General features: G+C 43.3%; 3 protein-coding genes and 2 long non-coding RNA genes across 10 annotated transcripts; 4 read left to right on the forward strand and 1 right to left on the reverse strand.

Annotated features, from left to right (window-relative positions):
* Window positions 1-5702: 5702 nt before the first annotated feature.
* Window positions 5703-7323, forward strand: LOC120682515. Its single transcript, XR_005678482.1, has 2 exons — window positions 5703-6301; window positions 7113-7323. It is a non-coding gene; the product is annotated as an uncharacterized LOC120682515 (long non-coding RNA).
* Window positions 7324-8770: 1447 nt separating this feature from the next.
* LOC120681639 (WAT1-related protein At5g64700-like) lies at window positions 8771-12371 on the forward strand. 5 transcript variants are annotated; one of them, XM_039963228.1, is made up of 5 exons: window positions 8771-9262; window positions 9337-9824; window positions 11350-11508; window positions 11726-11877; window positions 12007-12371. In XM_039963228.1, the coding sequence occupies exons 1-5, from the start codon at window positions 9178-9180 to the stop codon at window positions 12161-12163; spliced, it is 1041 nt and encodes a 346-aa protein (XP_039819162.1). In that variant the 5' UTR covers window positions 8771-9177; the 3' UTR covers window positions 12164-12371. The 5 variants fall into 5 exon arrangements, with proteins under 5 accessions (XP_039819162.1, XP_039819163.1, XP_039819164.1 ...); XM_039963229.1 differs by having other exon boundaries at window positions 8772-9262; window positions 9364-9824; XM_039963230.1 differs by having other exon boundaries at window positions 8776-9262; window positions 9500-9824.
* On the reverse strand, window positions 11707-13080 carry LOC120681640. Its single transcript, XR_005677978.1, has 2 exons — window positions 12984-13080; window positions 11707-12515 (listed from the first exon to the last, which is right to left on the reverse strand). It is a non-coding gene; the product is annotated as an uncharacterized LOC120681640 (long non-coding RNA).
* Window positions 13081-14819: 1739 nt separating this feature from the next.
* On the forward strand, window positions 14820-17253 carry LOC120680927 (WAT1-related protein At5g64700-like; the record flags this gene model as incomplete). The annotated part of the gene is made up of 4 exons (XM_039962502.1): window positions 14820-15188; window positions 15322-15480; window positions 16854-17002; window positions 17085-17253. Coding segments are annotated over 4 exons (846 nt in total), but the record flags the coding sequence as incomplete, so codon positions are not given.
* Window positions 17254-20657: 3404 nt separating this feature from the next.
* On the forward strand, window positions 20658-23918 carry LOC120683853. Of its 2 annotated transcripts, XM_039965953.1 has the most exons (7): window positions 20659-20915; window positions 21070-21169; window positions 21581-21667; window positions 22012-22108; window positions 22546-22843; window positions 22944-22998; window positions 23372-23918. In XM_039965953.1, the coding sequence occupies exons 2-7, from the start codon at window positions 21077-21079 to the stop codon at window positions 23447-23449; spliced, it is 708 nt and encodes a 235-aa protein (XP_039821887.1). In that variant the 5' UTR covers window positions 20659-20915; window positions 21070-21076; the 3' UTR covers window positions 23450-23918. The 2 variants fall into 2 exon arrangements, with proteins under 2 accessions (XP_039821888.1, XP_039821887.1); XM_039965954.1 differs by lacking the exon at window positions 21581-21667 and having other exon boundaries at window positions 20658-20915.
* Window positions 23919-27049: the final 3131 nt, after the last annotated feature.

Below are 27049 nucleotides of genomic sequence, written 5' to 3' on the forward strand. Positions count from 1 at the left end.
TGTCAGCTTTACCTTTCTCCTCCCGCAGCCGCGCCTCCCCTGCTTTTTCCCCCGCGGCGCAACGCGATAACGCGCGGAGTGCCTCGCCGCGAGACGCACTGCCGCGCTGACGCCACCACCTATCGCAGCTGTCGGCTTGACCACCTGCGCGCGCGCGATCCTGCCTGATCCCGCGCCCAAAACCCTAGCGCGGAGCCCTCCTGATGTCGCCACGCTTCCACCTGCCGCGGCCATCACATCCGCGCCGTTCCTCGATGTCCGGGTCACCCAAACCCTAGAGCATCGCCTATAAAACCCCCACGGCCCCGACGCCTAAACCCTAGCCGCCGCCAAGAGAGAGGAAAATAGAGGAGGCAAGGGTGAGAGGAAGGAAGAAGGGAGAAGGAGGTGACGTCGTCACCGCCGGAGCTTCCCCACGCTGGTGACCCGTACCTCGACATCACCGTAGCCGCGCTGCACGGCACTGCCTCGGCCCGCCTGCACCGAATCGCCACCGCTCCGAGCCCTTCGTCCACGAGCCCGCTAGGTGAGCGCCGCCGATCCGCCTCGCCTACCCTCCCCTTGTGCCGGCGATGCCTTGGCACTGCTGAGCCGACCCTAGACAGCCCTAAGGAGCCCCTTTTCCCCTTGTGTGTGCATGCCTGCAGGAGCCCGACGAGCCGCGCCGCCGTTCACCCCGCAACCCGCCGAACCCTTAGCGCCGTTGTGCGAAGCGCGGCCATGCCGCGGCCCTGGGACCTCAGGTGCCCGCGCGCGTGCGTTTTCCCACGCCTGGACCGCCAAGGTCGAGCCCCGGCCCTCTTATCGCCTGTACCTCGCCGCCGTAGCCTTTTTGTGGAGGATCGCGTCGCCGCCGGTGCGCCATGGCCTTGCCGGCGAGCGTGCCTGCGTGCTGGCCTAAGGCCGCGCCTTTGGCCCTAGCTGGCGCTCGCGCGTGCGTGCCAACACCCAAGGATGGACCTTTACCCGCTAGAACGCTGAGCCAAGCCGCCATCACCGTGGAACGTCGCCGCCGCCTCGCCGTTGCGCCATGGTGACCTCGCCCGTGCCGCAACGTCGTGTTCGCGGCGTGACCGGGCGCGCACCCTGTGCACTGGCAGCCAACACACACACACGCACACACACGCGCTGGAGTTCGCATCGGATCAAGAAGGAGCCGCACGGGATCCAAGAGTCGCCAACAAGTGGGCCGGAGACGTCAGCCGTAGAAGAGAAAAGAAGAAAAAGAAAAGAAGGGAGATGGGCCGGATCTGGACCAAGAAGCCCAAGAGGAGGAGGAGTCCGGCGTCTCTTTCGGCCTGTTAACACGTTTTCCTTTTTCTTTTTCCTTTACACGGCACTGACACGCGGGTCCCACCTGTCGGTGAGACCAGTGGACCCCCGCGACCGTTGACCGGGTCAGCATTGACCGGGTCAACGCTGACGTCAGCATGGGCCATGCTGACGTCAGCACAGCCGGCCTCCGGGGTGATGTCATACTGATGTCAGCATGCCACGTGGCACGCCCAGAGGCTGCCACGTGTCACTGATTTTCTTTTATGTTTTCCGATAACCTTTTATTAATTCCAAAAATGCTTTTAGGCTTAGAAAATTGATAATAAATCAACCTTAGCTCCGAAAATTATGAAACCAGTTTCATAATTCTTCTAAAATCATGACCTACGCGTTAGAGTAGGAGTTGCTGTGATTTGGATCTTCTTTTGGGGAGTTTTGTGCATTTTTGCACCTGGACCCTTATGCTTTCCCGTAATTACGAATAGGACCTGACGCCGAGGAGCAGACCGGAGGCTACGACTACCCCGACTTCCAGGAGCACTACGAGGAGGCCCCAGGTTCACGCCCATCCATGTTTTGAATACCTATTAGGCATTGCTTGCTAGACACGCTACGCCCCCAAATTGAGTGTTGAGAGGAGCTTGCATAGCCATTTACTACCGTATTCCTTGTTTCCCATGTTTATCATTGATGATGTATGCTATTGCTACTATGTGTGTGAGATTGGGGGTATGGGAATACATACATGATATAGTCCTTGCTTGCTGGAAGGTGCCTCCACATATATAGGAGTTGGGGATAGGTTACAGCGGGGCGAGCGGACCTTTTCTCCGACCTTAGGGTCGGGAGTTGGGGGTTGTGTGTTGGGCACGACCCTGTGAGCACCTGTGATGGGTGACGAGCACCTGTGGCGGGTGCAAGGCTGTTCGCGTGGGAACATGAGTTGAGGAGTTGAGGTGGCGATACCTGTAATGGGTGCCGATCGCGAACCGTGTTTACGGAACGTAAATTGTGGACGAAGACGCTCGCCTTTGCTGGGTTAAGGACTTGACTTTGTGGCCCTAGTGACGGAACTATGTCAAACGTGCACACCGCTTATCCTTTATGAGGGGGGGCCAGCCCGAGCTAGCTATGCGCAGCACCATTACTGCAGGAGGATAGTGTTTCAGTGTCAGGAGGAGAGGGCAGGACCCTATCGCTCCCGATCGCAGGATCCATGGAGATTCCATTCTAGATAGCTTCATAGCCCCGGGCGACCTACTGCGGGAGGACACGCCCCAGACCGGGAGTAGGATGATGCCATAGCCGTTAATTTCGTTGACTGGTGCCTCGGAGATAGTCGAAGTTGCTTGCCGGCTGGATTCGGGGCGAGTGGGTACAGGTGTACAACCCCTGCAGGGTGAAAACTATACGTATAGCCGCATACTCGATCATGTACAACTCTTGACCTGGCACCACACTGTAGGTAGATCCACATATATACTCTTCTACCTTGCTCTAGTCCACTTTCCTGCTCGGATAGCAGCTGAGGCGCGGGGAGAGGGAGTTCCCGCACCGAACTTGAGTAGTTGTTGTAGTGGAAGTTAGTTGACCGGGAGTCCGGAGTGCCGGAGCTGCCCGCGTCTGGAGGAGACTGGATGGCTTTATCTATAAATGCTTGCATAGGAAACCATAGCCTTTCCTTGGCATTATTTTTACCTTACTGCATCCACATATTGCTTCATGTGGATGGTGACGTGGACCTATCACATCCTTGGGGATAGATTGGGTAGATGCAGGGTATGACTCGGAGTACGATAACAACGACGACGGGTGTTACGATTGAAGGCGTGCTACACTCAAGGATGCCTGTGGAGAAGAAGATTCCTGGAGGAGGACCAGCATGAAGTCTTAGTTACCGTTACGCTTTCTATTTGCACCTCATTTAGCCCATCGGGCTTGTACTCGGAGATTATTGCTGTTATCCCGAATGCTGTAATAAGTTAAACTCATGAATGTTCTGTAATCGCTGGTATGACTGTGATTTCTGTCTGAAATGAGTTCTGTATGTGATAGCGACTGATTCAGTGACTATCACGACGATACAGAGAGTCGGGTTGGGAACCCGATTTGTTTCAAATTATCTTTGAGTCATATCCTCTCCCGGTCAGCCCACCACTACCTCGTTCCCGAGATGGGCCATGGCCCAAGATCTCCCTGCAGGAATCAGTATCTAAGAAAAAAAAATTAGAAATAGAAAAAACCACCAACAGCAATTGAAGGGAATCGAACCCGTGACGCATGGAATCAAGCAACAATGCTTAAACCACCACGCTACAGCCATGCTACTACCAGGTTATATAAGCCTCTATAATCTTATATTTTCATCTACATTGAAAAATTCCAAAAGCCGAAGCAAGTGCAAATATAACTTTTTGTTATTACTCGAAGTTTGAAGCTGTTGACACATAAAATTTGGATTTTTAAACACTAATGCAATATTTTATGACTTCACAAGTGACCCACGCTACGAGTGTAAGCTATATACAAGAAAAACCGGCACCAGGTGGAGTTTTTTGTTCAAGCTTTTTTGAGGAGGCTACGTGGACATATGTTAACCCTCCGCCAAATATCTTCAATTTTTTAGGCTATTTGTGTATTATTAATTTTTTTTGTAGTGAATCATCAAAATGCAATTAAATTCATAAATTATTGTAGTGTGACAAAAATGTCAAATAAGTTACCTAGACTAACAAACATGTTGTGCAAATGTAACCTCAAGCTCCCACATGAAAAAGATAATGTGAACTATCGATCGTGTTGAAACTTGGATGGTTAGAGTAACTACACATGTAACCCACACTATGGGCTGAATCCATATGAAGAAACACCGACACCAAGTGGAGTTTTTTGTTCAAACTTTTTTTCAGGAGGCTACATGGACATATGTTGCCCCTATGCCAAATATCATGAATTTTTTAGGTTATTTGTGTATTATTAATTTTTTTATGTAGTAAATCATCAAAATGCAATTAAATTCATAAAATATTGTAGTGCTGACCAAAAATTTCAAATAAGTTATCTAGACTAACAAACATGTGTACAAATGTAACCTCAAGCTTCCACATGAAAAATATAATGTGAACTATCGATCGTGTTGAAATTTGGATGGTTAGAGTGACTTCACAGGTAACCCACACTACTTGTGAAAGCCATATGAAAGAAACACCGGCACCAAGTGGAGTTTTTTGTCCAAATTTTTTTGAGGAGGCTATATGGACATATGTTTCCCCTCCGCCAAATACCTTAATTTTTTTTAGGCTATTTGTTCATTATTAATTTCTTTCTGCAGTAAATCATCAAAATAGTGCAGACCAAAAAATTCAAATAAGTTATCTAGACTAACAAACATGTTGTACAAATGTAACCTCAAGCTTCCACATGAAAAAGATAATGTGAACTATCGATCGTGTTGAAACTTGGATGGTTAGAGTGACTTCACGAGTAACCCACACTGCTTGCGAAAGCCATATGAAAGAAACACCGGCACCAAGTGGAGTTTTTTGTCCAAACTGTTTTGAGGAGGCTATATGGACATATGTTGCCCCTCCGCCAAATACCTTGAATTTTTTAGGATATTTGTGTATTATTAATTTCTTTTTTCAGTAAATCATCAAAATGCAATTAAATTCATAAAATGTTGTAGTGCGTACCAAAAATTGCAAATAAGTTATCTAGGCTAACAGACATGTTGTACAAATGTAACCTCAAGCTCGCACATGAAAATGATAATGTGACCTATCGATCGTGTTGAAACTTGGATAGTTAGAGTGGCTTCACATGTAACCCACGCTACGGGTGGAAGCCATATGAAAGAAACACCGCCACCAAGTGGAATTTTTTGTCCAAACTTTTTTGAAGAGGATACAAAGACATATGTTGCCCCTCCGCCAAATATCTTGAATTTCTGAGACTATTTGTGTATTTTTAATTTCTTTCTACAGTATATCATCAAAATGGAACTAAATCATATAAATAATATAGTGTTGTTTAATAAATTGGGGGAACTTGAGGTGACCTTGATATATTTCTTAATAGTCTTTGAATTTTTTTTATAATTTTTATTAGGTAGCCATGCATCATTTTTAGTATTTTACTATAGTTTTGATGACTTTCTAATATACAAAATCCGCAATACCTAGACATTCTATGAAAATCTGCGGATCTTGTAGGGAAAATATAATAAAAAAATATATAAAATTACCTAAAAGGTTTCAATGTATTACTCTTGTTTTTTAAAATGTAATTATATTTAATTATCAATAGAAAAAGACTATGGAATGAAGTCAGCCCAACAGCGGCCCAAATATAGGTCAATCTCAGCCATTGGTTGGAGATTGGGTGGCTAGGGACCACCGATGCCCTTGTTAAATTCGGTGAGCGCGGAGCAAACCCTATCCATCCCTTTCTCACTCTTCCTCCCCTCCTGCGCCGCCTCGTCCTGTCCTCTCCGGCCTGCCACTTCAAGCCGCCGCAGGGGCCTCTCCACCTCCCGCGTTGACGGCCGCCGGCCTTCTCCACAAAGCGCCAGATCCGCGCCGCCGCGGGCTTCTTGCCGGTGCAGCTACTCGCGCCCTCCCGTTCGGCGTCCATGGAGGAAGAGCACTTGGAGCCCCGCAAGCATGCTAGATCCGGCAGTCGGGCATGGCGGCCGCGCCGGCCACCACCCGCCGACGGCCTCCTCTCTCTCCCCACATGCCGCGGTCGGTCATTCGCCCACCCGCCCCGAGGCCACTAGTTGGCCAGGCTCCTGTTGGGGGTCCCACTGCCCCGGATCCATGGAGGAGGATGACCACAGCTGGGGGTGGAAGGCAACTCTGGCTCCACCTTTACTTGCAGGGGCGACGCGGATCTAGGGGGTCCTTCTTCCTTCTTGGCTCTCCTTCTTTTTCCTTGGTTCTTGGTGTCCGGCTAACTGCTGTTCCTTTGGGCGCAGGAAACGCTTGTCTGGAAGGAGACCAAGGAGGACGCAGTGCCATCCTTCGAGGTTGGGTGACTAGTCTCCTTGCTCCTTGTGTTTCTGTGTTCTTGGATTGATTCTTGGTTCCGTACTTGCTGGTGATGTGCTAATATGGTCTTTCTGTGCACCGTATCCTTCAATGCTTCCCCGACGTACTTATCTAACTGCCTGTGTTTCCATTATCTACTCAACTCCCATGTACTCCGTACATATTAAAAGGTTTAGGTTTTAAAAATCATAAGCTATAGCAGACATAGATTGTGATATATTGGCTTGGATGAATACGTTGAATGGATAAATGTCGTCCTTTAGTGAGAATTGATGCATGAGTAATTTCTTGGCTTGGATCACAGAAAATTGTTTACATTAATTTAGTTTACTGATGTTAAATTAGCCTCACATTATCGATAGTGTGCAACTGTTCTGGATGTCACATGTATGGATGTCCTCGTGTACATGAATTTATGCAATCTTGAATAAAAATCTTGGTGCAATGCCTGTCACTCTATTTAGGTAGAATCTAGTTGCTTCTTACAACTAAACACTAGGCTCCATTGGTGTGGATAATTAGGAAATATTTGATCTTTGATCCCTGCAAAGTGCTGTCAGAATTAATAACTAATGCGTGAAGTGATGAGATAGGATTAATTACTATCATAACGCTGCTCTTCTTTGGTCCAATTATCTACTGCAGTAAAATCAGCATCACTTCTGGTTGGTAGCTTAACCCTAGAGCGATTGTGAAAATCAAAATTACATGTCATCTCATTCATTAAATTGTTGTCTTGCATTATAGGAAATCAGAAAACACTAACTGCTTCCAATTTTCTTTGTGCAGGACTTTGAAAATTCGAAGAACTATTGCACTTATGGCCTGCGAAGGGTTATTCTTGCTTCTGTTTTGAGATACTTATTCTCGTATTTCGATGTATATATGGCTCATGTAATATTTTATATGTATGAGATTGGTTTAAAATGTGGTGTGCTATTTCTTTAAGAAATTTGTTTTAACTCTGATGATTGGTGAAATGGGCTTGGGCCATCAGTAATTGGGCCTCATTTTATGCATGCAATAAGATAGGCCCAAAAGGGTGAAAAATATGGGCTAGGCCAAATATTTGGGCTGTGAAAAATCAGCCCGGAATAAGTTTATGACTGATTAAATTCGTCACAAAATTTGTTCATGTCAACTGCCACGTCATTTTCCATGTCAGCATTAGACACTAGGTAGCCTAATGCAAACAAATGAGTGGTCAATCATAGGTAAATTACTTGACTCATACATGCATTAAGTCTCCCATCTGGCGGTTCATATTCATACTAACAAGCTTGCAAACTAGCTATTACTACAAATTTATAAAATGACAACTAGCAGAGGAAGAAGTACTAGGTATACTAGTAGCTGCTGGTTGGAGCTCTGGATCGCAGACGCCATCGAGATCGATTCAGATAGCAAATTTAAGCCAGAGTATGAACTCGAGTGTAGGAGACTAGGAGTTAATTAGGACGTACAGTACTTGCTTAGTTTAGGGTTTTTTTTCGCAGTCCTAGGATTGGTACCGTACCATAGAAGACCCCATAGTGAAGTTGACTATCAGTAGGTATATGTTTAATAAACACACAATCAGATTACTCAATTTATCTGTATGTGTGTTTATATTTACGAAAATTAATTAGCATGGTGTTATCAAAATTGTCTTTAGAACAACAAAGGACAGTTTCACTAGAACACTCAAGCTTATAAAGCTGTAAAGGTGAGTAGCAGCAGGTCCAGTTGATGCCATCCTGAAAACGGTTAAAGAAGATCGACCAATAATGAAGGAAAAAGAAGGAAAGCTGAATAGCTGATGGCAACAGTGTGTTGAGGCTAGATGATTCAGACTCAACTATGTAAAAGAAGGAAAGCGCCTAGAAGGAAAGCGCCTAGCAGCTTAGGCCATGTTTGGATAAAACCATCAAAACTTTTGCACAAAAAGACGAATGCATGCATGAAGTACTAAACGAAGTTTATTTGCAAAACCCTTTTAGGAATGGGTGTAATTTTTCGAGACGAATCTAATGAGCCAAGTTTCATCATTATTGGCTACAGTGATGCTACAGTAACCGCGCTCAATCATCCTCTAATCATGCGGTCAAAGACCTCATTAGTTAGAGCAACTGCTACAGTACCACAGTTGTGGAGGTAATTTTATAATTAGACTTTATTTAATACCATTAATTAGTAGTCAAAGCATCGTTTCTCTCTCATCAAAACTTTTCCACCCTTCATCCAAACACGGCCTTAACTGGTTGGAGGCGAGAGATGTGACGTGCGGTGCATCCTGATTAGGGGTGGTAATGGGCCATGGCCCTAATGGTCTCTTCACAAATAAAGCCCTTAAAATTTTTAGTTCAAAAATACATATGTTTAGAGCCCGGCCCTTTTAGGGCCCGATCCTTAGATTTTCTAGTTCAAAATGTTGGCCCCTTTACCACCCCTAATCCTGATCAGCATATATATGGTTCGTGCAAGCCCCTTTCAACTTGGATTTGGTGTCCATTTTTTTCTAATAAAATGGGAAACTGCATATATATAGTTGCAAGCATGGAGATACACACATACGCGCCTGATACAGTATACATCATCAGACTTTATGTCAGTTCCCCTCTGATATATACAGCACATCACAGGACCCTGTTTGTTGGTTTCTAATTTGCAGCTTGCTAGCCAGCACAGCATGCATACAAGTATACTCTAGTATCCTCTTCTATACATCTTATTACAGAGATCTAGCTGGCTACAAACCTACAAGCACATCCGATCCGATCCATGGTGATGGCGGCGAAGAAGGCTTACCTGATCGCCGTCGTCATCCTGCTCATCTACACAGGCATGTTCGTCTTCTCCAAGGCGGCCTTCGACCATGGCATCAACACCTACGTCTTCATCTTCTACCGAATGGCCGCCGCGTCGCTGTTCCTCCTGCCTATTGCCATTGCCCTCCAAAGGTAGGTACTATATATACTGCAGACTGCAGACACACCTGAAACTTTATCATCTGATCATGATCTCATTTCAATAGAGGCCAAGCTAAGGGATTACTCATCAGCTGCAGAGAGATACGTATTATTATTTGCACGTACGCGCAGGAAGAATGTGCGGTCCATGTCCGTGGTGCTCCTTCTCCGGCTCTTCTTCTACGCCTTGGTCGGGAACACGTTCAGCCTGAACCTGTACAACGTCAGCATGAAGATGACAACGGCGACCGTGGCGTCGGCGTCGAGCAACTCCATGCCCGTCATCACCTTCTGCCTGGCGCTGCTGCTGAGGATGGAGGCCGTCAGGCTGAGGACCACCCCCGGCGTGGCCAAGGCCACCGGCGTCGCGCTCTGCCTCGCCGGAGTCTTGGTGCTCGCGTTCTACGCCGGGCCGGCGCTGAGCCCCGTCAACCACCACCGCGCCTTCGCCGTCTCCGGCGAGACAACGACTCCGAGCAGGGTGACGTGGATCAAGGGCACGTTGCTCATGGTCCTCGTCAACGCCACATGGGCCCTCTGGATCGTCGTGCAGGTAAAGGTCGGTACCATCTCGGATCGATTCACTGGAATAGTACAGGACTTAGTTTACTCTAGCTCGTCGATACACATCATCAGGACGACGATCGTCGAGCTACTACGTACTATATATATATATGAGTAAATTTCACTGGCGGTCCCCAAACTTGTCCCGAGATTTCAAGTAGGTCCCAGTATTTTGAAAATGCACAAGCGCAGCACTAAACTTGGTTTATTGTGTCAATCCAATCCAAAGTTGATTCGTGAGCGCTAGAACGCCGATGTGGCATGTCCAGCTGGACTAGGCGTTACTGTAGCCACGTTCCCCCTCCTGGTCCCTTGGAAATATGCAGAAAACCCCCTCCTCTTCCCACTCTCGTTCACTCATTTTCTTACCGTCTCTTCTTGCTGGCTTTCTCTCAAATGTTACACAAAATTGACATGAAAATGTATTCACATAATTTCATAGATAATTTTATAGACAAAGATGTCATCTAGTAGACTAATATTACGACATAATGCAATCACAGTAGCTGAAACTGCATTTGAAACTGCACATATCTTACATCATTTAGTGAGGTGCTGAGCTGATTTCTAGTTCTGCCTACAGCTCAAAGCACAAAAGATGTATGCATCCATATTATTTTTGGTGCAAATTACATCACAAAAGTTGCCTTTCTATCATTCACAAAAGAGGTCAGACAGATCTTAAGTTCACAAAAGCGGTCAGCCTACATCCAAAAGCTTCCTTTCACATCATCCATCAAGTCACTGTTTGTTCCCAGATGTCTTGGTCTTCTTTACTGTTTTGTTCCTTGCTGTTCCTTGCAGCTGGTGTACGTTTGGCAGTAGCCTTGCCCTTCTTAGTTGCAGTTGTGAGAGGAGCAGGTCTTGGTACAGGTTGGTTGCTTGCAATGAAGGAGCAGTCAGGTAAAGGTCCATGATTGGTGTCACAAGCAGTACTAGCAATTGATACCTATATGTTGGTGTTACAATTATTATTAAACACATAAACACATGTAAAAGAAATTGTTGATGCTATTAAATTGAGTTGAACATGAGTCACCTCATCAAGCATTTGTGACCACATAAGGTCCCCAAAATCTTCAGCCTGCATGCCTTCTGCTGCACCATGTTCCTGCATGACTATCCATTAGTAAATTGTAATACAAGACATAGTTTGCTTGTATTAGTGAAGACGGGATTCCACCTGGGTAATCACAGGTTCTTGTACTGGGCTATCATCGACATTGTAGACTTCAACAGGTGGAGCTGGATTGGTTCTGATACCTGGCCTCAAACCGAGCTTCCTAAATGGACAGCGTGCCCTATTGTGATTCTCACCCTTGCACCAACTGCAAGTGATTATGGTGCATGTCTGGAGAGTTTGGGCCCATGTTTCCCTTGCACTTCCTGAGGTTGCTTCCTCCTAGACTTGGGTGGCCTGCCAACCTTCTTCTCATAAATAGGTGGCAAAACAGTTGGTCCATTGGTCTTCTCATATATATATATATATATATCTCAAATCTCTGCATCTGCAGTCTACATTGTTGAAGGAGTACCCGAACAAGATGCTTGTGACGGTGACACAGTGCGTGTTTAGCACCGTACAATGCTTCGTTGTGGCAGTGGTGGCTGAGAGGGACTTCTCCAAGTGGAAGCTCCGACTCGACGTCAGCTTGCTCGGCATCGTTTACACGGTAAGGTAATTATTTAGTACTTACATAATCATCTGAATGCTCTGTTCTTTTACCTGACGTCGCTACGAGCAAAGCTAAAGCTTATACCGTGGAGATGTGTGGAGATGAAGGCTTTTGCCAATTACTCCGTGGAGTATTTGTTAACAGTATAATAATGAAATGGTTTTTGCATATATGGTGCATGCACTGATGGACGAAATCTGTTGTCGCCTGACAGGGGTTTGTGGTGACGGGGGTGTCCTACTATCTTCAAGCATGGTGTATGGAGATGAAGGGCCCTGTGTTTCTAGCAATGTCGAACCCGCTCTGTTTCGTCTTCACTATCTTCTGCTCCTCTTTCTTTCTCGGAGAGATTGTCCACCTCGGCAGGTACTAACTAGTAACTGTTATTAATTGCATAGATGTATCTATGTATGTATGTTCAGTCTTATTGGTCTTCGTTTACAAGAGTTCTTGTTTTCCATGTCTGTATTATTGCATTTGATTTGATGATGGCAGCATTCTGGGTGGAGCCCTGTTGGTTGCCGGCCTTTACAGCGTCCTCTGGGCTAAAAGCAGGGAGGCTATAAAATTGGAGGAATCACAGGAGGAGGGAAATAAAGAAGAGAACAAGGAAGCAGCAGCAGCAGCACCGTTCGCGGTTGAACAAGTGTGATCATCGTGCGCTTGTATATTCTGAGTAGGCTGGGTTTGGGCTTTCAAGTAGGTGTAAGATAGTAAATGGCTAGCATCAATCAACCTTGTGACTTGGACTAAAACAGAGAATCAGAGATTAGGATGGTGATAGATCTCCATGAATAACGGGATTTCATTGCTATGCAAAATCACAGAAGAGTAGCAGGTGGACTGCCATTGTTTCTACACATCTGTAGTCACCAAGAGCCAAGTTCTTTTTCCCTCAAAACATTTCGTGTGCTAATAAATTGGTCACCGCCAATATGAAGACCTTGCGCTTTGGTTGGCAACAAGAAGAGTTGCAGTTCCACAAAGAGCCAACTGAATGATTTCTGAATATTGTAGTGCCGCTAGTCAAGAAGGCAAGATAGATTGGCATACAAAAGTCTAGCTGTGCAGCGCAAGTACGTGTTTTGAATGATATGATCCTTTAAATACAATGTTAATTAGGACTGACTAGACTAGACTAGACCAAACAACAGTGTGGTCAAGCATAGGCAAATTAATTACTTGACTCGTATATGCATCGAGGTCGTCGGTCCTGGGCGGTGGTTCATATTATATTCATAATTAATACTACTAAGCTTGCAAACTATAGCAGTTACTAGTACGTAGCAGTTAGTACAAAATAACTAGAATGACAACTATAACAGGTAGCAGTGAATATACTAGTAGTAGGTAGCTGCTGGTTGGATCGCAGACGCCATCGATCGAGATCGATTCAGACAGCAAATTTAAGTCAGAGTAAGTAGTACTGCTTGAGTGTAGGATCCATGGAGATTGGGGCGAAGAAGGCTTACCCGATCGCCGTCGTCATCCAGCTCATCTACACCGGCATGTTCGTCTTCTCCAAGGCGGCCTTCGACCATGGCATCAACACCTACGTTTACATCTTCTTGTAAGGATCGGGTGCTCTAGCCTAAGAGGGGGAAGGGGTGAATTAGGCACTAATAAAAACTTAGACTTATGCTCCAACTAAATTGCACAAAACTTAAACTAAAACATTCTATCTAGATGTGCAACTAGGTTGTTCTAGTGTAAAAACCTCTATCCCAAAAGAGTTTAGCAACCTATAGTCTTTCCTATCAAGAAACTATTCTATGAAAGTAAAGGCACACAAATTGTTAGAATGAAATGCGGAAGCTTAAAGAGCGGGATAGGAGATAGCAAACTCTTGACACGGGTGTTTATCCCGTGGTTCGGTTAGTCACAAAGGCACACCTACATCCACGTTGTTGTACCACTCACTAAGAGTATTGCTACTCGGCCACCAAGTCTCTTCCGTGAACACAATCACGGTCACCTTGGCCCCGGGTTCCACTAAGAAGCTTCTCCACAAAGGATGTGGGTCTCCACGTCCCCCGCACAAAGATATCGTCGCCGCTCCACACCAAGTCGGAGGGTCGATGACGTTGCCGGCGAGCTTCACGCTTCAAGGTGCCGGCGCACCAAGCTCTTGTTTTGGTTCGCTAATGAACCACATCACAAAGGCTTGAAGCCTTGCAAACTCACTCACTAAGAGCTAATCCTTTACACAACACTCTCAAAGTGTGCTAAGGGCTAAGGATATGATCTTGACGCTTTTGTATGGTTTGGAGATGTTCTTGGGTGTGTGTGGGATGTCCAGCAACTCCAGCAATCTTCAAATGGCCGGGGTGAGGCGTATATATAGGCCACCAAGTCTTGTAGCCGTTGCTCCAACGGTCAGCAGAAATCTGCGTATCATCGGATGAACCAATGCCTCTGCCTGGGGTAGCGTCGGTTCATCCGGTCACTCTTAGACCCGAAGTAGCCGTTGAGTTTCTGACAGCTGACACAGTGACCACCGGTTGAACCGATGCTTTCCCGTCGGTTAAACCGGTCACTCATAGTATTTTCCTCTTCTGCTGACGTCATTACACCGATGGTATGCACCGATACTTCACCGGTTCAACCGGTGCTGAAGACTTGGCACTTGCGCGACTTGCATCGTCTCTGGAACACAGTACGCCCAATGTACCGATGCCCTTTCTTGGACTGTCGGTTCAACCGGTGCCTATAGGCTGACTTGGCTTCGATTTCCTTCAGCACCAAACTTAGGGCGGCCCTTCGGGCCTTACTACGCCTATCTTCTCTTTCTCTTTGTCATTACTTGAACCTAAAAGACTGAGAATGGTCATCTTAACAAATATATTAGTCCAAGTGTTGTCATTCGATCACCAAAATCACTCGAAATGACATAAATGATGCCATATTCGTTTCACTTCTACCGAATGGCCGCCACGTTGCTGTTCCTCCTGCCTATCGCCATTGCCCACCAAAGGTACGTAGGTACTATACTGCAGACAGCAGACAGCACCTTACCTGAAATTTTTTATCATCGGATCGGAGGGTCATGACGTAACTGCATGCAGGAAGAATGTGCGGTCCATGTCTTGGTGCTTCTTCTCAAGCTCTTCTTCTACGCCTTGGTCGGGTGGGTGTGTGTGTGTATATATATATATATATATATATATATATATATATATATATATATATATATATATAGTACCTACCAATACCAATTCCATGCATGCTCCATTCCGCATTCATCTTCAGAGATCAGCAGCATATAACATAATAATAATAATAATAATCGATCTCGATTCGATGTATGACCAACAATCAGGAATACGTTTAGCGTGAACGCTTACAATGTAAGCATCAAGCTGACAACGGCGACCTTGGCGTCGGCGTCGAGCAACTCCCTGCCCGTCATCACCTTCTGCCTGGCGCTGCTGCTGAGGATGGAGGCCGTCAGGCTGAGGACCACCGTCGGCGTGGCCAAGGTCGCCGGCGTCGCGCTCTGCCTCGCCGGTGTCTTGGTCCTTGCGTTCTACGCTGGACCGGCGCTGAGCCCCGTCAACCACCACCGAGCCTTCGCTGTCACCGCCGGCGGGACGACTCCGAGCAGGGTGACGTGGATCAAGGGCACGTTGCTCATGGTCCTCGCCAACGTCACATGGGCTCTATGGATCGTCATGCAGGTAAGATATTATATATGCTGTATATGTATATATTCTGATGATTGATGATAAAACAATGGAACAACGCAGACATAAACCCCAAAATTAAGTATTCACCTTTGTATATATGTATATGATATATATATCTTTGCAGTCTGCATTGCTCGAGGAGTACCCGAATAAGATGCTTGTGACGGTGACACAGTGCGTGTTTAGCACTGTACAATGCTTCGTTGTGGCAGTGGTGGCTGAGAGGGACTTCTCCAAGTGGAAGCTCCGACTTGACATCAGCTTGCTCGGCGTCGTTTACACGGTAATTAGTTAATACAAGTACGTCAACCCGTGCACAACACGTGCTAGTATAATTATAAAACATAAATGTTACAAATTTATATAATTTTGAGACACACAATTAAATAAAATTATTATCACTCAATATCTCTTTTAATAGAAAATCTATATTTATTTATTTATTTATTGACCATATCTATATAACATATAAAAGCATGCTCTAGTTAATCTTTGTATTTCATAGTGGTATATTAGATACATCATATACACATTTAGAGATTTACTTTAAATCATACAAAATTTGGGGATATATTCATCAATCATAATGGCATGGTGGGTAATTTATATGCAAATTTAGAGGTTATTTTAATTTATCTTTCATAAGACATGGTGCATAATTTCCATGCAAATTTAATAGGTTAGTTATTTTAATTCATCTTTTAATAAGAGCATCTAATTATGTTAATTATATAGAAAACAGACCTAATGTCTATTAAGATTTCAATCTGCAATTGATGATAGGATGTTTCTGATTATCATAAGAATTTCTATGATTTTATCTTCATTTAGCACATCTTGTGAGGATTAATAAGGATGCTGCAAAAGGAGTCTTCAATTAATAATAGCAAGATTAATCATAAAATATCTGCTTCATAAAAAGGTTTCTAGCATCTTTATGAAAAAAAGTTCAGGATCATTTAGTAGTGTAAATTTGTAAATGGGAAAGTTTGACAAAAAAAAACTATGAGTAAATTTGAAAATGTGAAACATTTGCCCAAAAAAGAAGAAATTTTCTTTTTTGGAGAGTTGAACTCAAAACTTTTATAATGACAGAGGTGGGTAATTACTTAGAAAATAAATTGAAAACGAAAAAATCTGCCAAAAAAGATGAAATTTGTTTCCGTTGAGAGTTGGACTCAAAACCTTTTATAACGATAGAGGTGGGTAATTACTAAGAAAATAAATTGAAAATAGAAAAATTTGCATAAAAGAGAAGAAATTTGCTTTTGTTGAGAGTTGAACTCAAAACCTTTCATAATGGCAGCGGTGGGTGGCATGGTGGGTAATTTTTTAGAAAAATATAATAGATCTAATGACTATTATTATTAGTTGAGTCACCTGATGGATGGCCAGGTGTTTCTTTTTTTTAGAATGTCTAGGATTTCTCTTTTTTTCTTCTAGCGTATCCGGTGAGAATTAACGTGGAGCCTCTAAAAAGAACCTCCAATTAGTAATAGTAAGTATGCCAGAGTACATCTAATCATATGTCTACTCTGTTTTTTTTTGTTATTACCTGATGTACGACTACTCGCTAAGCTAGTAAGATCAAAGCTGAAGCTTACGCTGTGGTGATAGATGAAGGCTAGCCTTTTGCATCTGTTTATCGTCTGACAGGGGTTTGTGGTGAGCGGGGTGTCCTACTATCTTCAAGCATGGTGTATGATGAAGGGCCCTGTGTTTCTAGCAATGTCCAACCCGCTCTGTTTCGTCTTCACCATCTTCTGCTCCTCCTTCTTCCTCGGAGAGATTGTCCACCTCGGCAGGTACTAACTGCTAATTGCATACATGTATGTTCAGTTTATTAGAACAGCTTCCTATATCTGTATTATTCCATTTTGATGGCAGCATTCTGGGTGGAGCTCTGTTGGTTGCCGGCCTTTACAGCATCCTCTGGACTAAAAGCAGGGAGGCTATAAAACCGGAGTCAGAGGAACAACCGGGAAATAAAGAGCACAAGAAGGCGGCGGTGGCAGAGGCAGCAACAGCAGCACCGTTCGCCTTTGAACAAGTGTGATCATCAAGGTTAGTTGTGGCGCGTGCTTGTATATATGTTGTGCACGTCCCAACATTTGCTCAAACTGATTCAGTAATTTATATATCAAATTCAGATTTGAGTAGACTGGGTTTGAGTTATCAAGTAGGTGTAAGATAGTAAATGGCGAGCATCAATCAACCTTGTGACTTGGACTAAAATGCTTAGCATCAGCCTTTGAAACGGCTGATTAGCCCAAGGCTGGTTGAATGATTTTATTTCCTTTTTCACTTAAAAATAATTTCTAAAAATAATATTTATGTTATTAAAGTTACTTATTAGGTACGAAACTTTTCAAGAAAACTCCAAAGCGTATTTTAAGGAGCAAGACATATAAATTGCAATGAAAATATCTTCAAACATAATTTGGGAACTATTATTACTTTTGCTTCATAATACTTTGCATTTGCATTGCATGCATTATAAAAATATCTTTGATTTACAAACAAGTAAATATGTGAGTACAATCATGCATTTTGAGATGACACATGCGGATTTTTAGATGTTTCTATTCTTTACACTCTAGTTTCTTAGTCATTTTTGTAGTTTAACAACTTAGACAACCATTTGTTGAATAGATTTTTTTCTTGTAAATCTAGGTTATGCATGACCAATTGTTATTGATCTTTTGGTTGAAAAAATATCTCTTGTTTGGCAATGTAATATTTCTTCTTGTGTTGGTCTTTTTGTTAAAAGTAAATCTTTATTAAACTATTCTATCTTCTAGAGCACTCTAGACCTTATATAAGGACATAATGAACAATAGCACACTAGTCAATCTTGATTTATTTATACCAATCTAACACCTACAGAGAGTAACTTCTTTTTCACCCCCTTGATCTCTTTTCCAACATTTCTTTATCCATATTTCAATAAGTATTACTCATCAGCTTTCTAAAATGCATAGGGATTCCTATATATATACAAGGAAATGAGACTAGCTCGCCGCCCTCTCGGTTTTCGCTAGTTGCTCTAGAATGTATGTCATGTGTCTGTTGATGCCCACAAGATCTGTGTTGATGGTGGATGGGTCGGATAATGAGTAGAAAGATTGAGCAATCACATGAGCCGCCACATACGAGACTTGCTGCCTAGATTATTGTATAATCATTAACATTTCTTTAGCCATATTTCAGTAAGTATTACTCATCATCTTTCTAAAATGCATATGGATTCCTAGATATGTACAAGGAAATGAGACTAGCTCGCCGCCCTCTCGGCTTTCGCTAGCTGCTCCAGAATGTATCTCATGTGTCTATTGATGCCCACAAGATCTGTGTTGATGGTGGATGGGGCGGATACCAGGTAAGAAGATTGAGCAGTCACATGAGCCGCCACAGGCGAGGCCTGCTGCCTAGGTTGTTGTAGAATCATTAAGTTTTGGAGCGATAACTATGATTATGTGAGCCTTGGCATTTAAAAAATGTGCATATTTGCTGCAACTAAGACATTTGAAGAAATCATATCATATTGTTGTAATATTTCCATCTAAGATACAAACATTAAGATTCTTAAAAACATTAGAAATAAAAGATGTAGAAGTGTCAATTGTTTCCATTGATATTTTTTTATCTCTTAGGCTTGTTGCGAGTATTCCAAATGGATCAAAGCTACCCGTTAGAATTGGGTGCATGTTTTGACTTACGCAACAACTCAAAAGACTTGATGAGCTAAAAAATTTGCAGAATCTTCATATCACCTGTTTCTTTGCTCTATCTGATCATTATGTAAAGAGGAAACTAGTTGTTTTATCCTCTTTTCTTGAGAAGCTTTCTAACCTCATCTCTTATGATGTAGATCTTTTGTGGTAAGGAGATACATACACATTGATCCAATCCAAGTGATATGTGCAATCCTCTCCTACATCTTCAGAGGCTTGAGCCGTCGGTGACTAGTTTTATCTTTTCCAGGCTCCAATGTAGATCGGAGAGCTCCAAAAGCTCCAAATTTTGAAAATTGCCATCAAAGTATTGTTGAGCAGAGACATTGACGACTAAAACAAAAATAACATACTAAACGAATATATGAGTCTATATATGCATATACAATTATTATATATGTAGTCCATATATAGTACATGTGTTTGAGCGTTTTGAGCGTGCGTTCAGCATGGGTGCCCATCTAAGTTCTTACATGATGTACCAGTGCTCCCGGTGTAAATTTTTTAAAAAGTACATGTGTCGAATATGAAAATTAACATCTTTGCTGGCTACGGCACACCGTTGGATCAAAATTGTGGGGCCCGCTATGCACCCTCCTTTTCTCTCCTCTCTGTACTGTACAACTCTCTTCCTCTTCTCCCTAGGGTTTACTTTTTCATTTTGAAACAATTTCCCGTATCCCGCTTTCAACTAGAATTTTGTTCTGAATTTTCTGACCGGAAGGAGAATTCAAATTCAATTTTGGATTTTCCGGTCGGAATTCTGAACTTTCCGGTCCGAATTCCAGATTTCCTACCGAAAAATGACATTTTTTGACTGAAAAATGCTTCAAATATATGAAAAAATCAAAGAATTTGATAGAACATTGTTTGTATATCTTGTATATTGCAATTACAATGCATATTAAATATATTACATAAATTATCCATAACAAATGCATATTGTCACATGACATCACAAATAAATGTATGAAAACTAAATTTATCACAATAACACGAGTACATAGTTACAATCCATAGACCATAATACATGTTTATTGTAAATAAATTGCATAGTCCACATGAAAAGCCCAATTAAGTTCAATCTAATAACCAATGTCTATAGATATCATGCAGTACTATAAGTAATGAAGATAGTATGAAAGTGCAAGGAGAAAGAAAGGAGACATCTCATTCCATTCAAAAGGTAGGTTCTTTCAACCCCTTGCTAGTGCGGATACTAAAAAGCTATAAACCGAATACTAAAAAGCTATAAACCCTAACTCATTAGACTACAAATAATTTTGTCTTTTAAAAATGTAATTTTAACCAAGTAAATGGTCTTAGATTTGAACGTATTCTAATCCTAACGGCTTAGGAAAACATCTGGTTTTTATCATATTTTCCCAATTTTTTTACATTTTTTTGAATTTCGTACCAAAAAAAATCCCAAAAAAAGGTCGAAATTCTTGTTCCATGTACTACCAGAAACGAAAAGTTTCACCGAAATTCACTAATTTCGTTAGGAATTTGAAAGCCTTCTCCCGCGAGCCGGTGCGCCGCTGGCGCTGCCGGGCAAGGGAAGGCTTGAGGGGCGGAGATGCGCCCAGGCTTGGGGGCCCGGGTCGTGGCCCAATAACCTATTTATACCCTATGTATTTTGCAGCCCAACAATCAAACATTTAGCCCAACAAAAGCAGCCCAATAAGCCCCCAGTTGCCCTCACGCACGGTCGGTCTGTCTCTCCCTGGCGGCCTGCTCTATCTCGGCTTCTCGACCTCTCCTTCTCGCCGTTTAGCCGGCCTCCTCTCCGGCTCTCCCGACGACCGGACTCCGGAGCCCCAGCGGCCAGCGCGGCGCTCAAGCCACCCAGCCGGCAGGATCTAGGAGGCTGAGGCCGGCAGGCAGCCCGCCCGTGCGGCCGCGAGCCGGCTCTCCCTCAGTCCCTCTCGCTGAGTCTCCGCCGGCCGCCGCATCCGTCTCTCCCTCTCGCTCGCTGCTCAAGGTATGTTGCTAGGAGACTATTATGAGTTGTTCCTTTTCATACATTTGCTAAATGAACCCTATAGTTTTATACTAGAAACTACCAACTGAATTTGATTTCTAGGCCTTTGTTATCATCAGCCCCCTTTGATCCATTTCTGGCTCCGCCACTGCAGGGAAACGATGCGGCGAGCAGCAGCGGCCGCCTGTTGGGGCGCCGCCGTGTGGGCGGCATCTTCCTTCCACTCCTCCGCCGCAGCGCTCTCCAAATCCACGGTAACCGCACTTCCCACCGCTCTCTCTCTCTCTCTCTCTCTCTCTCTCTCTCTCTCTCTCTCAACCTTTGCACGATCTGGCCCTTCCTTCCATCGCACTAGATGGCAAGTGAGTGGGATTTGACCTACCAGCACACCATCCCGTCCCCGGGATTTCAGACTTCTTTTCTGCTATAAGGCTGCACGCTACCACTCCGCAAGCTGCTGGTTCAGATAAAATTTTGCAACTTCTTGTCAACAGAGCAGTTGAATTTGAATACATTTCGCCTTGTGCACCAGAAAATAGAATTGTTGTTCCACGAGACCCAATGCAGCAACCCAAAGCTAAAAACATTGCTCCTGAGCCACTTGCAGCGCACCATAGCATCGGTGTCTCTTAAACCATTTGGAATCTAACACTTGTTTCGGGCAGCCTCGTATCCGGTTCTCCGTCCATGAAAAGCGTGGGGATGCAAAGAGCGCCCTTAAAAGCCTTCTGCTCAATGGCACCCCATATCAGGTATTGGTACTGACCATTTCCCTACTCCTGGATTCTCTCTAGTCTCTACTTCCTAATTTGTGACCTTGTCGCTAAACAGTACCCAAAAATGACCTGGCTTTTGGAGGCACATTTTCCCTCCCATTTTCAATGTGTTAGCTTGGTCAAAAAATAACTGCACCATGTGAATTCTTCTGACTCTTATAGTTGTACAAGATGCTTTTTGGTGCTCATGGGTAAAATAGATGAGCACTTCACAGTTCAGTCCATACATGTCACTGGAATTTTCTTTTAAATTCATTCAGAAACATACTTCCCTGTGAAAAAAAAGGTTCCTTGAAAATATGTTTCCATGTTCTCTACAGGAAAGCAGCAACAAACAATTGAGAAATCAGAAAGGTAGTGGTAGATCAAAGGTCCAGGGCTCTTCTCCTGGAAAAAGTCCATATGGGAAAAATAAGCGTAAGCTCTTTCAAATCACTTATCTTGAATGGTGTTTGAATTGAGCTACTTGGATTCTTTTGTACAATTCTACAATCATCTAGAGCACTAGACTGATGAATGAATTTTTGAATATACAAACATCAGTACTCTGCCAAACCTATTGACATGGTTGCATTTATTCAGTGTAGATATGCCCTGAGATTCTGAGGACATTGGCTTCTAATAATTTTTGCTCCATTATTTCCTTCAAATCTGAATTTTACATGTCACAATGACATTAATACACGTCACAATGGCATTTCAAATGTAAATGTGAATTTCTAGCTTCCTCACTGTGTAATCATTGCATTGTGTATAAGTTTACGATTCACAATCAGATGTTACCTCCAGATTTTATTTTCTGTATGAGTGTTTGGATGACAAGGGTGCACATTGATGTTTAACACACTACACAGGTGGACATAAGTGGAAAGGCTTTGATGATGATGAATGCGCAGACACACCATATGGTACCTTCGGTGGCAAGAGATCTTTTACATGGTACTGGCCCGGGGAGAATGACGGCCTTGGTAGTTCACCCAGTGGTTTTCAATGGAGGGATGAATCTCAGTCTTCCAAATCAAGGGAAAAGTTCTGGAATGAAAGTGATATTGATGAGGAAGAGGAGTTGGGCCATGATGATCTGCGAAGCTATAGGGCCTCTCTTGGATTGCCGGTTTTAGGCCCCTTACAGTTAGATCAAATTAAGGCTGCGTGAGTCATCTGAACACTTCTTGCAATGCCATGTTAGATTTGAGGGCTTCAATGCCATAATGTTACTAATTGGTTGTTTTCCTGAACGGTATTTTTGTAGTTTTCGTGCATCTGCACTCAAGTGGCACCCGGATAAGCATCAAGGACCTTCACAGGTTAGTGTCATAGGATGTATTGTTCTTGCATTGTATCTTCTGTTTCACATGCGCCTCTTTCAAGGATTTCGTGATATGGTGTCTGGTGGCTGGCACTGAAGCTTGCTGGACGTTTCGATAGTTTTCGATTCTTACACCCACCAGTGAATTATCACCATGTTTTGCATCTAGCTATTCTCAAGGAATTGTTTAGCCATGCATAACCAAGTCGAAGCGCACAGTCGTTATAGATAGGTTGCATTGATTTGTTGAAATTTTGTGGATTGACATGAAAAATAATAGCCAAAATGACAACTCAGTTTCTTTTGTTGATTTGTCTGAGTATATGCCGTGTTTATTGAGGTGTCAAATCTGAAACATCTGTATTCTCCAGGGTCAAGCAGAGGAAAAATTCAGACGCTGTGTGGAAGCGTATAATGCATTAAGTCGTGCCTTCAAGTCAAGTGACTAGTGAATTTTTGGAAGGTTATTTTTTCTGGACTTCTAACGATTGCGTCGAGCTGTTGAAGTTTCAGAAAACAGAGAAACTATTAGAAGAAAGTGAAGCTGAGTTTTGGCTTCATGTTCATAACGAAATGTAAAGAATAATATGCATCAAAAAACAGAGATTGGGTCGGTCCTGTCAAACCAACTGAGGCAAAGCAAATGCAAAATTTCAGGGACCATTTCTATGTTTGCTTCCATCGTCACTGTAGGAGTAAATACTGCTCCACAGATAGTTTGTTGTAACAAAAAAATAACGTTGCAAGCTGTGGTAGTGTCGGCAAATACGTTGCTTGACCTCAAAGAGAGCAGATCATACTGACATTGTAAAAATCAGAGGAGTTTAGTGGTGAAACAGATGAACAGAAATCAAGATTCACTGGCTGTATTATCTTCAGTTTGTTGGTTTAATATATCTACGTTATCCTAATTTATAATTAAAGTCTTGAGTCTTGACAAAATGAAGTTTGCAAATGGGACTAGACATGGCTCCAACCCAAGCATATTGTAGCAGATTTTGTTGATCTTGCCAACGCAAAAGCTACTTGCAGTTCATACTTGCACGGATGCTCACAGCACAATGGTTTCAGATACGAGTTCAGGCTATAGATAGCAGCAGCATAGTCCACGCAATTTTTATAACTATCAGCTCTTCTTGACCATCAGGTAGCTCATGGCTCTTTTCAACTGGAGCTGTTCTTGGCAGTTTCCAACTCGTGTTAGCTCATAGTCAAGGGTAATATACGCAAGCTTCTCCTTGATGTCCCTTAACGATTTCTCTCTCAGCAGAGGTTATTGTGAAGGAGTAACCCGGGCCCGGCCGTCTCACTGAGGATTTCCATGAGGGAGTCTGAGGCTGAGGTCCCAAGTCCCGACCAGCACGATCGAAACGAATAACGGTATGAGGAGACTCAAGAACAGTACCGCCTGTAGGTTCAGCAAAACAGAAACTTCGGCCACGCACTAAGCAAACCAACAGTCTGTTCCAACTTCCAACCTCCACTCTCTGTTCTCGTTTACTTTATTAGCTGCTGATACTTATTTTGTCTGAATTCATACGACCGTACAGACAGTAGCTATGCGGTAAAATCGCATACAGTGTATCTGAATTATGCAATCTCAGAAGCATGCATACAGAAGACAAAGATGTCCAATAGATTAATTATGAAAATTTTCAGATAAACGCTGGATAACCGAATCAACACTGAATGTCCTCACCATCAGCCATTTCTACAGAATTGCTAGCTGCAGGTGGCATAGTTAGAGAATGAATTAGCGATGAAAGGTTTTTAGTTCAAAACATGATTGAAAGGAACATTGGATTCTACAGGTCCGCGCACTAGAGAGTCCCAAGTGACAACGAACAAATCGGTGACTTCTCCTCTGGGTAAGGCACAGAGAACCCACCTCTGAGCCATTCAATACTGTCAGTGCCAAGAAAGAGGCATACCCTAGAGATGCTGAAGCAGTTCCTGGATCGGCACAAGTGCCTACTCAATCACCAAAGGGACCAAACAGTAACCTACTAACTAGAGCTAGCAGATCACAGCATGCATGAAGTGCCTGGAGGGAAATGAAGCACAGAAAGACACGATTTTTGGTTTCCCCTGCACGTTCTCAAAAAAATTATATGTTCTCGATCAGGGCGGGAATGCCGTCCTGATTCGTCTTCAACCTCACTCATTCAGACACCTATAAGCATGATACAGCACAAGCATCCTTCTCTTTTCTCTTGGCGTTTTCTTGCCAATGGAATAATCACATGGGATCGACAGATCGGATATATGTATGCATGGGCATCGTCAAATTATTGTGTGCGAAGCCCGATCCTTGGTTAACTAACTACGACACAAAGTAAGTTCGCGTCAGAAACTACGTACCACATACCAAGCCAGCTGGCACAACTAATAATAATCTCTCCTGTTCATCGTCACACATCATATGGTTCAATCGACGTGACCAAGAAAATGACACTTGTATAGGTCAGCTGTATATATCGATGATCTCAAAGAAATGAACCCCGCCAATTGATTAATTCTCAAAAAAGATCGCGATCAGTCGATCACTTTTCCCCAATTCCCATACTTGCTCCGTCGACGTCGCTGCCCATGCATGAACACATCTCTCTCTCTCTCTCTCTCTGCATGCATAACTTTTCTCTTTTTTATATAGGTATACATGCACTACTCAAATAATAACATGTGAATTTTCATCGTGACATGTGGTAAACATTAACATATTTTTTGGCGCACCACTGCTGCCAGTGCACTACTGTAACTAAGACGGCGCCCTTGCTTCTCACCATTTTACAAGCAGATACAATTTCTTGTCCTTCCACACAATTTTTCCACCTTAGGCCTTGTCCGATTGTACATGTATCAGAGGGAATTGGAGGAGATCCAATCCTTTGCTAGGTAAATTTGAATATGAAAGGATTTAATCTTGTGCCGACGGAAATTACCTAATTTCAATTTGCGTACGTGTTTCTTGTAGTGAATCCGCCTCAAACTGATCAATAAGCCCTTAGTGAGATCCGACCGCCTCTACTCCATCACCGGGTGCATCGAGGACTTTAGAGATTAGGGAGAGAAAGAGAAAGAGACTTTGATCATTTGAAGGTGCTATAGCCTTTACGACACACCCACGACAATCGTGTGGACTTGCAGCTTACGACTGTGTGTACATTCAAGATTATCCCAACATGTGTTCGTTCTAGGCAAGATTATCCCAAGATTTGTTCAAGATTATCGAAAGAGGAAGAGAGCAATGCTTACAAAGAAACTAATAGGTGGCATGACGTGTTTTGGCAGTTAGGCACGTGAATAGCTGTTTCAATAACTTCTATATATCCAAAAACAACTCTCTCTATATGTTCTCATTTCAAGTTCACCTTGATTTGCAATTATTGTCACATCTTAATTAAGATGTCCTATATGTACTGGTGCATCTAGAGGTCTCCCTATATGTACTGGTGCATCTAGAGGTCTCCATTACGTGCGGGTGTTATACAAGTTAGTCTTAGACTAAGTGTGATATAAAAGTAACTTCAATAGTGGCCACCTGAAACTCCCTCAACCTTCTATCTTCTCATATGAACCATTTATAAATAAATGACCTCGAGAACTACTGTGTACCTCGCTTGGACTTCACTCCTATCCCTTTCACGCGTGATATATCAAATACCTTGGCACATTGTGTTTGCGGATTTGGCAATCAACATTCAGTCTCACGTGCCAAGACAATAAATCCATAAAATGGCAGAAAGAGTGTGTCCCAGCTTTGCCCATTTTCCCTTAGCATCACCTGAGGTCGACCTATAATCCTACATTGAGGCCACTAGCTACTCCTTCCGTCCCAGAAAACAAGTCATTATGTATTTGTCCTAAGTCAAACTTTGTAAAGTTTGACCAAATTTATAGAGAAAAGTATCAACATTTTACAACACCAAATTGGTACCTAATGAAAATATATGTGACAAGGAATCTAACAATACTCATTTGATACTATAAACATTTATACCTTTTTATATAAATTTGGTCGAACTATAGAAAGTTTGACTTAGAATAAA

Source organism: Panicum virgatum, chromosome 7N (assembly GCF_016808335.1).
Source record: "Panicum virgatum strain AP13 chromosome 7N, P.virgatum_v5, whole genome shotgun sequence".
Classification (NCBI taxonomy): domain Eukaryota; kingdom Viridiplantae; phylum Streptophyta; class Magnoliopsida; order Poales; family Poaceae; genus Panicum; species Panicum virgatum.

Bases quoted from the DNA above. Each gene is read 5' to 3' on its own strand.
- LOC120681639 (XM_039963227.1), top strand. From the start codon at position 9,084: ATGGTGATGGCGGCGAAGAAGGCTTACCTGATCGCCGTCGTCATCCTG. The intron at 9,825-11,349 runs GTAAAGGTCGGT...CTGCATCTGCAG, and splicing joins CCCTCTGGATCGTCGTGCAG to TCTACATTGTTGAAGGAGTA. The intron at 11,509-11,725 runs GTAAGGTAATTA...GTCGCCTGACAG, and splicing joins TGCTCGGCATCGTTTACACG to GGGTTTGTGGTGACGGGGGT.
- LOC120683853 (XM_039965953.1), top strand. From the start codon at position 21,077: ATGCGGCGAGCAGCAGCGGCCGCCTGTTGGGGCGCCGCCGTGTGGGCG. The intron at 22,109-22,545 runs GTAAGCTCTTTC...CACACTACACAG, and splicing joins TCCATATGGGAAAAATAAGC to GTGGACATAAGTGGAAAGGC. The intron at 22,844-22,943 runs GTGAGTCATCTG...GTATTTTTGTAG, and splicing joins TTAGATCAAATTAAGGCTGC to TTTTCGTGCATCTGCACTCA.